General features: G+C 39.1%; 2 protein-coding genes and 1 pseudogene across 4 annotated transcripts; 2 read left to right on the top strand and 1 right to left on the bottom strand.

The window, feature by feature from the left end:
• Positions 1 to 367: 367 nt before the first annotated feature.
• Positions 368 to 3,149, bottom strand: LOC114746166 (heparan-alpha-glucosaminide N-acetyltransferase-like; annotated as a pseudogene).
• Positions 3,150 to 5,386: 2,237 nt separating this feature from the next.
• Positions 5,387 to 8,615, top strand: LOC114746168 (protein NUCLEAR FUSION DEFECTIVE 4-like). Of its 3 annotated transcripts, none has more exons than XM_028934356.1 (2): positions 5,387 to 5,945; positions 6,552 to 8,615. In XM_028934356.1, exon 2 carries the CDS (start codon positions 6,592 to 6,594, stop codon positions 8,398 to 8,400), a length of 1,809 nt encoding a protein of 602 aa, XP_028790189.1. In that variant the 5' UTR covers positions 5,387 to 5,945; positions 6,552 to 6,591; the 3' UTR covers positions 8,401 to 8,615. The 3 variants fall into 3 exon arrangements, with proteins under 3 accessions (XP_028790189.1, XP_028790191.1, XP_028790190.1); XM_028934358.1 differs by lacking the exon at positions 5,387 to 5,945 and adding an exon at positions 6,246 to 6,427; XM_028934357.1 differs by lacking the exon at positions 5,387 to 5,945 and adding an exon at positions 6,246 to 6,422.
• Positions 8,616 to 12,027: 3,412 nt separating this feature from the next.
• Positions 12,028 to 14,048, top strand: LOC114746169 (protein NUCLEAR FUSION DEFECTIVE 4-like). Its single transcript, XM_028934359.1, has one exon. The coding sequence runs from the start codon at positions 12,067 to 12,069 to the stop codon at positions 13,906 to 13,908; it is 1,842 nt and encodes a 613-aa protein (XP_028790192.1). The 5' UTR covers positions 12,028 to 12,066; the 3' UTR covers positions 13,909 to 14,048.
• The last annotated feature ends 1,185 nt before the right edge of the window (positions 14,049 to 15,233 follow it).

Consider the following 15,233-nt stretch of genomic DNA (forward strand, 5'->3'; position numbering starts at 1 on the left):
CGGTAAATTAGGCCACGTGGAGTTTGATCAAAACGTTTGTTCAACCCTTTACTTGTGTACAATATATATTGAGAAAAAGAAATTAATACCGAGAAATGCAGTTGCATGCAGAGCCTACTTTTACTCCATAAAATTTTCTTCTTTTACTCTTTTCTAAAATATAACAACTATAATTATTTTGCCACGAGAATTCGGGTTGAATTTTAACTCAAAGATACCATCTAGTGAGAAGAAAAGTCAATTCTATACCCCTACAACGGGAGCGTATTCAGTGGGATTCCTTCTACGCCAATATTCTGGGATCCACGCTCACAGTTCTAACACAGTAACAACGCTTTTTTCTTCCCAAAAGAAGAACACTGAAAATTACGGAAAGGACTATGGAAATAAAGAACAATGGGACCGTTGTGCATAGACCACCAAAAACAAAAATAATGAGAGAGTTGAATAAACGGACAAGAATCACCGATTCTTCATTTATAGTTTCCAGTATATTCCCAACTTGTGCAATATTCCAGAGACCACAGCCCAGAAACCAATCTCAGCAAATATAACATATAAAGAGTCCCCACTTTTTCTGAGTTCCAAACATTCACAAACACGTGCTTATGGATCCAGTGTACCTGATTCATTCAAAAATTATCATTGATACAGAACATGATCAAAATAGATCATGGATGATAAAATGGATCTTTCTTCTTACCAGTGAGTTCGGTGGATCTTCGTAGTACCATCCATTGACAAATGCTGCAAGGATGCCTTGTGCCCCCAACACAAACACCAGCATTGCGTTCATTCCTATCCACTCCAAGAACAAGAATGGAGTCCGAAGCCCCCACACATCGATCTGTTTACATAAATATGTTCAAGAAGAAAGGCAAGCAGGAGGAAAATAAAACAACCAAGCATAAAGGAAAAAAATTGTAGTCGAATTACAATATATGATTTACCAGCACGTAAAACCCAGAAAACACAATACCAGCAGCCCCTGCTGTGAAACAAACGTAGCTGAAGCTGTAGAGTTGCTTGTTAAGTGGAATGGCTGCATTTCAGGGAACTCAATGGTTAAACTCCATCATTTTCTCACAGATAGAGAAATTGACAAATATATTTAATTCATTTTCGAAGAGATGCGTCTTTCTAAACTTACCGTCTGTAAAATGGAGAATGATGGCTACAATGAGTAATGCAAACCCCATTGAGACCCACTGCTTGAGCCTCTCGGAGTGACCCTGCACAAAAATTTTGGGACCTTTAACTCCCAAATGACTTGGCAGTTATAGGTAATGAGGATGAATTAACTAACCTTGAAGTGAATCAAGACATGCCCATAATGCACGCCGATGGTCCCGGTCATGATAGCAGATACAGAGCTAGTTCACAGAAAAGTAACACAATAAAGTCCATCCTTTGGAAGCTTCAAAATTAACAGTTCTTCATATATACATGTAACTCGTCAAAAAGAAGAAACCTTAACAAGCCTTCCGGTTCAAAGGGAGCACGGCACCAAGTTGGAGCATCATCGCGCAGAGGACCTTCATCTGGGGAACTGAATGTGCACACCTGCAATACGGCGTAGTAGGGAAAATAATAAAAACGAGACTAAAAATTGACTTAAGGGGGTTAGCAAACGAGAATTTTCATATTTTACATAAAAAAAAAAAATTTAAAGCAGATATAATTGAAGAAGTGACCTTGAGACGTCTCCAAACAGGATAGGAATACAGATGGTTAACTCCCCAAACTTGTCGGTCCACATATCCAACGGCGTTACATGCAGGTTCTAGGTCTCCTCTGACTCCGCAAATGACCTATTCGGGGAAAGAGAAAGCAAAAAAAGAAAAAGGTAAAAAGAAAGAAAGAGTGTTGCAGTGTGATGCGTGTATATGACTAATGGAAAATGAGGAAGCAGAGAGAGTATATACAGTGTATCTCTTATGTTCATCTTCATTACGATCCACAAAGCTCCAATCTGGCACGTAGAGTGTATACGCTGTGATCATGTATATGAGGAGCGCCACAAAGCTCCCTAACCTATCATAAGGTCACGAATCGACATCATTCAGTAACTATTTTAATAAGAATAGGATGACAAAGAATTTGGTGTCTTTCTCACGTTCTTAGTTCTTACCATTGCCATTTATATGCTTTGAAAATGGAGAGGAGCCCAGGGCTTAAGGAAGTTGGTCTGTGCTTGGCGGTGAATGTTTCTATCAGAGCAATCACGCAGTAAACAAGAGCTATTCTCTGGGCATCCACAAAGACCAAGTGGTTTCCCAAAATTAAGGAATGAGTTGTAGAATATAGACTGTAAGACGACTTCGAATTAGAGCCTCATATATCTCCACAAGTTCAAATTACCTGGAGAATGCCACACCATCTGATTAGCTTCATGTTAACTCCATAGGAGAGGGCATCAGGAGCATGAGAGTAGCCACCTACACCATGTTATATCATCAGAGCCTCTACATTCCTTGTTACACAACTCACTTTCTATGATCGATACAAAACTATTGGACAGAGATATTTGGTTTGGATATTGGTATTACCTTGCAGAAGAATACCCCAGAATATGAGCTTCAATGTCCTGACAATTATCTTCTTCACTGCATCCTTCGTCTTGGGGACTCTCTGCTTTGTTATAACACCATCGACAATGAAAAGATAAACTTTCGAAAAGACATGACTCTGATAAATAAATTAAAACAGAGTGTAGATACCTTAAAAGCGAGGGCAATGGCAACCCCAACAATGAAAAGAAAGAAAGGCATAACAAAATCGGCCAAAGTACATCCATTCCATGGGGAGTGATCTATGCGTGGGTAAGCTACTCCAGCATCGTCTACCAGGATCATCAACTATAATAATTAACATCCCCAAGACACAGCAAAATTAACTTGACAGTTCAAATTCAAATTTTACCACTCTGTATATAGACACGATTCATTAAAGTACTAATGATGAAATGGAGAAGCATACAGACCACTATGGTGAGGCCCCTGAAGGAATCTAAGGTTGCAATCCTTTTAGTCTTCTGCTTCACCTGGGGCTTTTCCTGCTGCTCCGCGTTTTGTTCAACGCCTGTTGTCATAACTTTTACCTCTTTGTCATGCTCATGGTCCTTTTCTTCCAAATCCATATCATTTGGTTTCTTTCTTTCCTTCTCATGATCATCATTCCCCGCAGCTGTATATCCGTGTCCCTCTTCCATTCTCTTTGCTTCACCTTCATCCATGCCTCACTGTTCTCAAACTCCAAGACGTGACTTGTTTTCCAATCTCTTGGTGGAACCAAAAGCGTAGAAAAGGAAGGAGCAATGACGAGCGACAAGTACAAGGACGGGTGTAATTGTATTGACGACCTTGGATTAAATAGGTGGGACGTATTTTATACAGAGATTATAGGATGGGGTCGTACAGGCTTGTGTTTTTCATAGAGGTTGTTGTGCTTTGTTGTTTTTATGATATTTGCATTGCCAATATACTTCTTCTGTAGCTTATTATAAGATCATTTGTCCCTTTTTATAAGTTTCTTTTTGAGTTTTTCTAAATATTTAATGTATTATTACCTATTTTACCTATAATTTAATACATTCTCTTTCTTCATTTATCTCACTATTACTTTATCACATTTACCCATTTATATATAGGAATATATTTGGAAAAAAATTTGTATTTATTACATATTAATTGCTTTTAATTAATTTTAACTATTTTCTTAAATCACGTAATTTAGTTAAAAAGATTTTATAATAAGAGACGCAGTAGTAGTATTTGGTGGTTATGTGTTACCGCATTAATATCTGAAGTGTATTATTTGATAATGTCCAGAGACAAAAAACAACGAACATATTTGGATATATAAGTTCAGATAGAGACGAACAAAAATGGTGGGTGTGGCCGCCTGCAACATTTTTATTAGTGAAATTCAAAGTCGGCTACACACATATTTCGCCTTGTCGCATAGTGGGAGTGAACGATTCATTCATGAATTGACCATGACGCCTAAACTTATCACGCCACACTTAAGCAGCCGGCCGTGAACCTCTCAAAACTAGTTTATAAGGCACCCCAAGCACTACAGCCTGTTTGGTTAAGCGGTAGGATATCAAATAAGCCTGTTTAAATTCAAGTAAGTGTTTATGAAGCATGTTTGGAGTGTTTGGATAATTTTTATAAAATTCTCATAAATTGTGATTTTAATCTTTTACCGCACTTTTAGGATAAGCAACAAGAAGTAGTTTATGTATTTGAAAAATCCCGATGAATCTTCAGCAACTAAATTTTCTCTAATCTACCCCTCATTCTAATGGTAATTATTTTTTTTAAATTCAGTCATTATGAAAATGAAAGTATCCTCGAAGGAAATTATGATGATCATGTTGTTTCATATCCATGACCAAGTGCCAACATAGTTTCCTCAAATGGATCGTCTTCGAGAGTCAATTTGAGATCAAATTTTGAGAAAATAATTAGCTATCATTTTTATTAATTAGTTTTGTTGTTTAAATTTTATTTCTTAGTTATAATTTTGATTGAACATTCAATTTCCTTATTTATGTTACTAAAATTGCTAATCAAATTTTTTTTAAAATTTTCATTAATATCTTATTTATATGGGGGTCTTTTATTTAATATTTGTACTACACATAAATTTTGTAAGTGATTTTAAATAATAATAATAATTTTAAAATAAAAATAATATTTAAATATTCACGTCATTTATTAAATTATATTTAATAAAATTTATTATTAAATATAATAATTATGAAAATGCAAACAATTTTATTAACTTCATGTCTTTTTTAGTAATTATACACCTATAAGTGATTTTAATAAATGAAAACCAAATATAATCATAATTCTTAAAATTACTTATTTAAAAAAATTTCAAACAGAAATCACGATTAACCAGTATCACTTATAAAATTTACGATTATTTAAAATCACAGTTGTTCACCGCTAATCGAAGCGGACACATAGTATTTAAATCGTTATAAGCTGAAGCAAACGGCAGCATTGGGTGTCCTAGAAAATTGGAGCTCATAGATTCCTGGGATATATGCAAGAGACGTACGTGGATGAGTTTTCCCGGCCGCAAAAGCGGGGGAAAAGTATGGGAATCTGCTCGATCATATTTATCCAGCGTATGGTAAATTAGTTCAAAGGCCTGTCATGTATCCATCGCTGTCATTCACAGCACAAATTCAACATAGGAAAGCATAAAATAACCAGACACAAGTCGGGGACTGATCTCATCATAATATCACGATAAGTAACAATAACACGTAGCCCCAATGCACGATGGTAACTGCTCCGATAAGAAAAAAGAAATAAATAAATAAAATGAAAGGGGTCCCCACTATCCTTCCTAGCTCATGTTATTCACTTATGCGGACCTCACCCTGCATCCTCTCACGGCCCCATATTCCTTCGTTTGCCTACCTCCGTCTTCATCCTCCTCCCTTGTCATCTCCGTCAACATCCTTCAGCGGCCACTCTGCTTCACCAGAGAAGCTTCTCCGCCAACGTTACTGATTAAGCAGAGTTCACCCCTTGTCATCTCCGACGAACCCGGCTGATCCAGTCAAATCTCGAGTCCGGCAATCTTTTTCCTCATTCCGATCTTCATCAGCTCGTCGGCGTCTCGGACTTTGGTGTCGTACACCGAGTGGTAGGACTCCAGCGAGGGGAATTTCTCTCGTAATTGGCTGATCCACGAACCACGATCTATCTTGCTCCCGGAACACCGTCTGACCGCCGTGGTTGAGCGAGTTCCACATCAAGCTGTCGTGGCCGAGGCCAAAGACGAGGACGTTGCAGGGCGATTTTTTCTGAAGAACTCGAGCTGACACTGGAATTTCCCTGGTCAAACTCCCTCAAACCATTCTTTTACTGCCAAGTCTCCCCCGTTGGTTCATAGTGCATATCCGCCCCCTTTACAAGGTTTGAATCTGGTGCTTTAATTTTTAAAACATATATTTTTAGTCTTGTTTTTATACAACACAGTTTAATTTAGTACTTTAGTTTTTAAAAATTATATTTTTAATCTTTTAATTCTAATATTGTTAAATTTAAATAATAATTTATGGTAATTATTTTAAAAATTAAGCTTAATAGATTAGTATTTAAAAATATTTTATTACTCATCATTTTTTAGTTACAATTTTAAAATTTAAATAACTGAAAATATATTTTTTTAGAATTGAGAAATCAAATCAAAACACTGTATAAAAATTAAATATATATCTTACCCTAATTAAAATATTTGCCTCTTTACTTGCCTGGTTTGTTTTACTCCACCCACCCCTCAACAAAGAATTGCACCTCAACCATTCAACAGCACGTCAGCGCGGACGATGGACATACGGTTATAGCTTCTTGTTGGATTTCTCGTCTATCATTTAAACCGGATCCCAACAGGTAAGGTTATACATAAAAGATGATCCCCTTGGTTCCTCTATCAGTGTCGTATTCTGATATAATTTTCCTCTTAGCACCTGTGATTCTTACTCCGTTTGGATCCTCCTGCTTTCTCATTTGTCTATACAACCTCGTTCCAAACAACAAGCTCCACAACATCAGAGCAACAATGGTAGCCACAGAGGCCAGTACCAGTGGTAGTGGCTCCCCAGAACTGAGAAACATCAGCCACCAAGTGATCACCGGCCGCTGGTTCATGGTCTTCGCCTCTCTGCTAATCATGGCCGTCTCTGGCGCTACGTATATGTTCGGTTCATACTCAAACGACATCAAGACCTCGTTAAGCTACGACCAGACCACTCTCAACTTGCTCAGTTTCTTCAAAGACTTGGGTGCCAATGTGGGCGTCTTGCCCGGACTCATTAACGAGATCACTCCTCCTTGGGTGGTCCTTTCCATTGGAGCCGTCATGAATTTCTTCGGCTACTTCATGATCTGGCTCGCCGTCACCGGTCGTATCGCTAAGCCCCAAGTCTGGCAAATGTGTCTCTACATCTGCATTGGCGCTAATTCCCAGACTTTTTCCAATACCGGTGCTTTAGTCACGTGCGTTAAGAACTTCCCCGGAAGCCGTGGCAGCGTTTTGGGGCTTCTTAAGGGTTACGTTGGGCTCAGTGGCGCCATTATAACTCAGCTTTACCATGCCGTCTATGTTGACGACTCCAAATCTCTCATATTGTTCATTGCTTGGATTCCTGCCGCTGTCTCCATCTTTTTCCTCCCAACAATTCGGATATTGAACAACACTCGACAGCCTAATGAGCTCAGAGTTTTTTATAATCTTCTTTATATCTCACTCGGCCTTGCAGGGTTCCTTATGGGATTGATCATCGTACAGAACCAGCTGAGCTTTACGAGGATTGACTATGTGTCTGATGGCATCGTGGTTCTGTCCTTACTTTTTCTCCCACTGGCCGTAGTTTTCAGAGAAGAACTGCACCTCTGGAGAGCCAAAAAACAAGGCTTGATCGGTACTTCTGAAGTGGCAGTCGTCGCTGAAGCTCCGCCTCCAATGACGGAATCAACTCAGCCACAGCTAGAATCTTCCACCAATACCACAAAGCCAGAGAAGGAAAGCTCTTGTCTGGACAACGTTTTTAAACCACCCAACAGGGGAGAGGACTATACCATATTGCAAGCTCTGTTCAGCATTGACATGCTAGTTCTGTTCACGGCAGCAACCTTCAGTATCGGTGGAAGTTTGACTGCTATTGACAACTTGGGACAAATTGCAAAATCCTTGGGATACCCGAGCAAGAGTACCTCCACCTTTGTGTCCTTGGTGAGCATATGGAACTATCTGGGACGAGTAGTCGCTGGTTTCGTCTCCGAAATCTTCTTGACCAAATACAAATTCCCTCGTCCCTTGATGCTCTCTCTAATTATACTACTGTCATGTGTGGGGCATCTTCTAATTGCCTTTGGCGTCCCCAATTCTCTCTACTTTTCTTCCGTGATTGCCGGGTTTTGCTTCGGAGCACAATGGCCGTTGATATTCGCCATCATATCTGAGATATTCGGCCTCAAGTATTACTCCACTCTGCTCAATATGGGGGCAATGGCCAGCCCTCTGGGAGCTTACATACTGAACGTGAAGGTGACAGGTTATTTTTACGACAAGGAGGCGTTGAAACAGTTGCAGGCAAAGGGACCTAAAATGGAAGCAGGGGAAGACTTAACTTGCATAGGAGTTCACTGCTATAAGATGGCCTTTCTCATAATCACAGCATCGGCGGTTATAGGGTGCTTGATTTCTTTGATATTGGTAATCAGGACCAGAAAATTCTACAAAGGCGACATGTACAGCAAGTACAGAGTTGAAGCACAGCCTGGGACGGCCACTCCCAGAAGTGGCACTGTTTCGACCGAGACAGAATCATTGTTGGGACATTTTCAAAATAAAAGATGCGTCGATTGAAAAATGGAATCATTGTAAATTAAGGTGTTTTTATAGAAAGTTATGTACAATGTTAGACCAAAAGTCGCCGAGATCATGTCTTCGTCATAATTTTAAGGCACTTTCACAAAAAGTTATGTACATGGTTACAGCGAAAGTCAGTGAGATCATGTCGATTGTTTTTGTTTGTCTGTGTTAGGTGTGAATGAATGAATTCCAGTTTCTATTTAAAAAAAGAAAAGAAATACCTACCTTTAATATAAGAGTTAATAAACGATTCTGAATATAAAATTCTAATTTATTTTATCTTTTAAGGTTAGAATGTATTCTTAAAAATATCTTATTTACTATAAGATATTTTTACCAAAGTGTAGTTTCAATAAGCATGATTGAATAAGAATAATTTTAAAAGTTAATATATATTTATCACAAATAACTAATTTAATTAATTTTTTAATCCCTTCAAATTAATTATCTATTAAGGACCGGAGGTAGCATATTAAAACCAAAAGTTGTGATAATTACGATTTAGGTGGGGGAAAAAACCAGATAACCATGCTCCAGTTCATATGAAAACGGGACGAAGAGCGAGCATTGGAGTCCCTGAGAATTTTGGATATTTTCAAATAAGGTGTCGGGAGTTTATTTTCTTATCGCATCTATTTTAAAGACGAAATGCAAAACAAATTTAGGCTTTTTATTTCTCTTCACAGGCAAAAAGTATATTTCAAATTAAATTAGCCCTGCGCACTAAATTCTTTAATCAAAATATAATACAATATATTATTATTTTTTTATGATAACATAATAGATGAACAATTTAATGACGAAATCACACAATTGTTTTCTAAAATATATCATTATCAATTATAAGTTTATTGTATTTGACTGAAGAAATCAAAAAAGTTTGTAATTTACATTTTTTCTGAAATTGAAACAAAAATAAAATTGACGTCTGCCCGACTTTATATAAGTTTTCTTTTTATAATCTTTTTTGGACGCCCTTTATATAATATCTATACTTGATAGAAATTAAACGTTTCATTTATTTTGTCTCTTTTAACAAAGTCAGAAAGTAAATGACAAAAAAAAAAAAGAACAAGACAGAAGGATGATTGGTCATCGACTTTTTTTTTTTTTTAAAAAAAAGAGTACTAAATTAGAACTTCGTTAAAATTGAAGTTCTCAAATTAAGTACTCATCTTCCTAAACATGACGACAATTTTTTTTTTTTTCAAAAACAAGTTATGATTCTCCCAGTAGAAGTTTAAAGGCCGGTTGGCATGTTGAGCAAGCTTCGGCAGCACAAGATCAAGAGTGGGCCTTCTGTCATAGATATGATCTATGAATACATTGGGCCTGAAGCCCAGAAATTGTCGATCGTGGAAAATCGAAGCAAACGTCAGCTCAGCACCGAGTGCATCTAGAAAGGGGGAGCTCATAAATTCCGGGAATCAAATGCAAGAGGCGCGGATGCGTGCATGTTATCCCAAAACAGAGGGGAGAAAAATGTGGGAGAATCTGTCTGATCCTTTTGGACTCACTGAGGAGTTGTTCTTCCATGGGAATCACCCAAGTGCAATGAATTCACAAGGAATCGTCTCCGTTGGTAGACTCCAACCGTGCTTTCACACGGACATCCATCGCCGTCATTCACAACCCAAATTCAACACAAAAAGCATAAGATGTTCCCACACTGAATCATAACAAATAAATGAAGCGTGGGCCCCAGTTGAAGGTTGTAACTAACTGACCCGAAACGAGAAGGAAGAGGCAGGCGCTGGCAAGGGCACAGGATTCCGATCCCCCCAATCTGGTCAGTCTCTGGTTGCCCTCCAACAAGAGAGCCAAACATGGCCAGTTTGGATGGAGTTGATGACGCGCTATACGACGTCATCCCCAGACGCTCATCAATTCTCAATGGAGTGACGAGGTTGGGCCACGGACATCATTCTTCCCCCAACACTGCACTGAATCTCAACTTGCATCCGCAATGATCAAAGTGCACTCCATTATTTCCTGTCTCGAGGGCAGGCAATTTGACCCGCTGATATGCTCCCGAATCTGGGAAAGGGAAACAATATTGGCCTTACTGGGAAATATTTTAACCGCGCTTTGGAGCCGTAACAGATACTACTCTACTAATGTCTAAATGTAGAATACGCACCCACCTAGGAGTAGAACAAACTGGCCAGGTCAGGAACGGTCTCTGCATTAAACTCCTAATTAGCACGATCGGGTAAGGGGGGCAAAAACCTCTCGTGAAGAGTTCTCTTTTACTATTATGAAGCTGACAACTTAATAGCTGGACGCTGATGAGTGGATGAAAAAAAAGGAAAAAGGCCCCTCGAACCCACATGAGTACAATTTGGAGATGATGCAGTAATCGTCGCCTATCCTGCCAGGTTACCTTAGAGAATCTTGGAAGCCATTAATATTACAAAATAATAGTCACGAGAGGAAGAATTGTCAGATGATGCTCTCATTATTCTCTATGAACTTTTGTCACTGCCAACGTTCCACCTGGACAAGGATTCTACATCAGCTCCATCCCCCCGAAGTCATCATGTAGGTCCAGTAATTGATTTATCCAGAAGCAGGCATCAGTCAACCCTATGTTGATCTTTCAAATAACTGTTCTTAGACCGCCGGGCTTAAATATAAATTATTCTGAGACCTCTCCTTCTATGATCCTTCTAATTCCAGAGTTTTTTTTTTCCTTCGTTTTCCGGCCGGGGTAAATCCTCCATTAACTTCCGATTTCAAATGAAAACTGATGATTATATTCTTGTTTTATGACGTGAAGCACCTTTGGTGCTTCTAATTTCAGCGCGGTCAAAAAGTAAAAAGGAGGCATCACCCCAAAGGCGCAGGCTGGAACCTTAGGAGATGGGGAACTATACGGTTAAACTCACTTAAGCTATTTTTATGGTTAGATCTCTACCTACCATGCATATCGCTAATTAAAATATTTTACAGAATTACTCGTCTGATTTAGTTTTCGCAAGTTCGAAAAAGTATTGCATCTCAGCCATTCGGCAGAAACAACGGTGAAGATATGGTTCTATGTTCTTGTGTGATTTCTGGTCAGTGATTTAAGCAGATAACAACAAAAGTCCTCCGTCAGGGTCATGTATTGAGATGCCCACCCACGGTAACGAGTTTGGATACTTATCATAATAATTGGCCTTATCTTATAATATTTATGGTTGCGCTGAAATCTAAATAATTCAAAATCAGTTTTAATAGTCTAGATTTAAAATTTTTAACTAATAATTTTTATATAAAAATTTTATTTTTAAAAAATTTATACTTAGGAGATTATATTTATTTTAGATTATGTACTTATTCAAAAAATATTTTTTAAAAAACAAAAATATTAAATATTAAAACCCATCCATCCATGAGATTTAACAAACATCTAGTTCACACTCCCATTATGTCTTGTCTGTCGTGGGACCCAGCAAGCTTTAGTTACGAGCTTAAATTACAATAATTGCGCCCAACGTTTGTCCTTTTCTGCGCTAATATGATTATCCTCGCACATGTGATTCTTATCCACGAACGCCAACAGCTACCCTATAGTCAACCTGCGTTGCGACTCCGTCTGGATTTGGATCTTCGTTTTTTCTCACTCGTCTATATAAACTCGTTCCCAATCTCAAACTCCGCAACACCATCCCGACAATGGTAGCTACAGAGGTCGGTACCGGCGGCGGTGGCTGGAGAGAAATGAGAAGCTTCAGCCACCAAGTGGTCACCGGCCGCTGGTTCATGGTCTTCGCGTCTCTGCTGATCATGGCCGTCGCCGGCGCTACCTATATGTTTGGTTTATACTCGAATGACATCAAGACCTCATTAGGCTACGACCAGAGCACTCTCAACTTGCTCAGTTTCTTCAAAGACTTGGGTGCCAACGTGGGCGTCTTGGCCGGGCTCATCAACGAGATCACTCCTCCTTGGGTGGTCCTCTCCGCTGGGGCCGTCATGAATTTCTTCGGCTACTTCATGATCTGGCTCGCCGTTACTGGGCGTATTGCTAAGCCCCAAGTCTGGCAAATGTGTCTCTACATCTGCATTGGTGCTAATTCCCAGTCTTTTTCCAATACCGGTGCTTTGGTCACGTGCGTTAAGAACTTCCCCGGAAGCCGTGGCAGCGTTTTGGGACTTCTCAAGGGTTATGTTGGGCTCAGTGGCGCCATTATAACTCAGCTTTACCATGCCTTCTATGGCGACGACTCCAAATCTCTCATCTTGCTCATTGCGTGGATTCCCGCCGCTGTCTCCATCCTTTTCCTCCCAACAATTAGGATATTGAGCACAACTCGACAACCTAAGGAGCTCAGAGTTTTCTATAATCTTCTTTATATCTCACTCGGCCTTGCAGGGTTCCTCATGGTATTGATCATCATACAGAACAAGCTGAGCTTTACGAGGATTGAGTATGTGTTTGATGGCGTCATGGTTCTGTTGTTACTTTTTCTCCCACTGGTCGTAGTTTTCAGGGAGGAACTGTACCTCTGGAGAGCCAAAAAGCAAGCCTTGACCAGTACTTCTGGAGTGGTAGTCGTCGCTGAAGCTCCCCCTCCAATGTCGGAACCACCTCAGCCACAGCTAGAATCTTCCACCACGACCTCCAAGCCAGAGAAGGAAAGTTCTTGTTTTAGCAACACTTTTAAACCGCCAAAGAGGGGAGAGGACTATACCATATTGCAAGCTATCTTCAGCATCGACATGCTGGTTCTGTTCACTGCCTCCACTTTTAGTGTCGGTGGAACTTTAACTGCCATTGACAACTTGGGACAAATAGCAAAATCGTTGGGATATCCGAATAAGAGCACCTCGACGTTTGTGTCCTTGGTGAGCATATGGAACTATCTGGGACGAGTAGTCTCTGGTTTCACCTCTGAAATCTTCTTGACCAAATACAAATTCCCTCGTCCTTTGATGCTCTCTCTAATTATGCTTCTGTCTTGCGTCGGACATCTTCTAATTGCCTTTGGGGTCCCCAATTCTCTTTACTTCTCTTCCGTGATTGCCGGGTTTTGCTTCGGAGCACAATGGCCACTGATATTCGCCATCATATCTGAAATATTCGGCCTCAAGTATTACTCCACTCTGCTCAATATGGGGGCGGTGGCGAGCCCTGTGGGAGCTTACATCCTGAACGTGAAAGTGACAGGTTCTTTATACGACAAGGAGGCGTTGAAACAGTTGCAGGCAAAGGGACTCACAAGGAAAAAAGGGGAAGATTTAAGTTGCATCGGAGTTCACTGCTACCGGATGGCCTTTCTAATAATCACAGCATCGGCGTTTATAGGGTGTTTGATTTCTATCATATTGGTAATCAGGACCAGAAAATTTTACAAAGGCGACATGTACAGTAAGTACGGAATAGAAGTACAGCCTGTGACAACAGCGGGGCCGACAAGTGGCTCTGTTTCCTTAGAGACAGAATCTCATGCAAATGCAACCTTCAGCGCCACCACAAGCGGCGAAGGAGATTCCGATAAAAACAGTAGAACGTGAAGGGGGTGGAATATATAGCGCTTATCTGATGTTTTGTATGTTACGAATTAGAATATCTGATCACTTGTCTCTTGTAGCCATGATTGAAGTATATGAATAATAGAAAAATGTTTGGCAGCTTGATCAAACAGTTTACTTTACATAGATTTCTCCCTGAAAGTTTACATTTTATTCTTCCGATCCACGCGCAGATAAGGGAGTAGATAGTAATACACTGCAACAACCAAAGAAGTTAGAAAAGCGCATTTTAAAGGCAACGGGCCAAAAACGATGTCGGAGGTTAAGGACAAAAAGGGGAGAGGGTAATTTCGACATGGAAGTCTGCAACTTGCAATCAGACTATTTATTTATTGGTCACGATTGTTTCGAGTCTCGGAGACGTATGACTAACGATTCAAACTTAGGAGTCAGAAAGTACTCAGCAAATAGGCCAATAAGCATGTTCGGTGGTAGGACAAACTGGTGAGAGAGTAATTTTGACTTGAAAAGTCTGCAACTTGCAATCAGACTGTTGATTTTACGGGCTAATTGGTCGATATCGTTTTCTAGGCGTGCTCCGTGGAAACCTACAGTCGGATGTTCAAAGTCAGTAATAAGAAAATGCATAACAAATTTAGGCTTCGTAGGCAGAAAGTATACTTCTCGTTAAGTTGGACTTAATTACGTACAATTCTTTAATTAATCAATGTAAATTAGGTATATGATCTTTAATGTTAGCACGATGGGTGAACAGTTGAATTAACAAATTATGTAATTATATTAAATAAACATTTAAAATTATGTATACATAAGTTTTTTCTGTAGTTCAGACAGAAATAGAATTGATGTGTGCTCTGTTTTATATAACTTTTCTTTTTATAACATCGATGCTTGATAGAGGTTAAGTGTTTGGTTTATTTTGTTTGGTTTTAGGAGTTATCCCCCCCCCCAAAAAAAAACATAGACAAATGAGATAGACAGATGAGTGTTGACGGATTGTTTTGCTAAATAAGGATTTAAGAGTATTTATAGAAAACAATACTGAATCTAGGCCGTTGATCTTAAAAATGTATAGCTTGATTCGGACAATTCATTTTCTTTTTTAATCTTATAGTGACAAGTGTCTCATGACATCAGGTCAAGTATGATAGACAATGATTGCATGAAGGAGAGCATGAGAAGGAAAGAGAAGAAAGTGGAGAATTATTTATGTCAATGAATGAAGCTATTGGTTAATATATGATTCTCCTAATATGTAAATTATGTATATGAATGCTAATAATGCGATGTATTTGTTTAGAATGTTTATGATATAAATGAAAATGTACGAGAATGAATGAGAAAGA

Source organism: Neltuma alba, unplaced genomic scaffold (genome assembly GCF_004799145.2).
Source record: "Neltuma alba isolate B1F8T4 unplaced genomic scaffold, ASM479914v2 tig00004926_pilon, whole genome shotgun sequence".
Lineage (NCBI taxonomy): Eukaryota > Viridiplantae > Streptophyta > Magnoliopsida > Fabales > Fabaceae > Neltuma > Neltuma alba.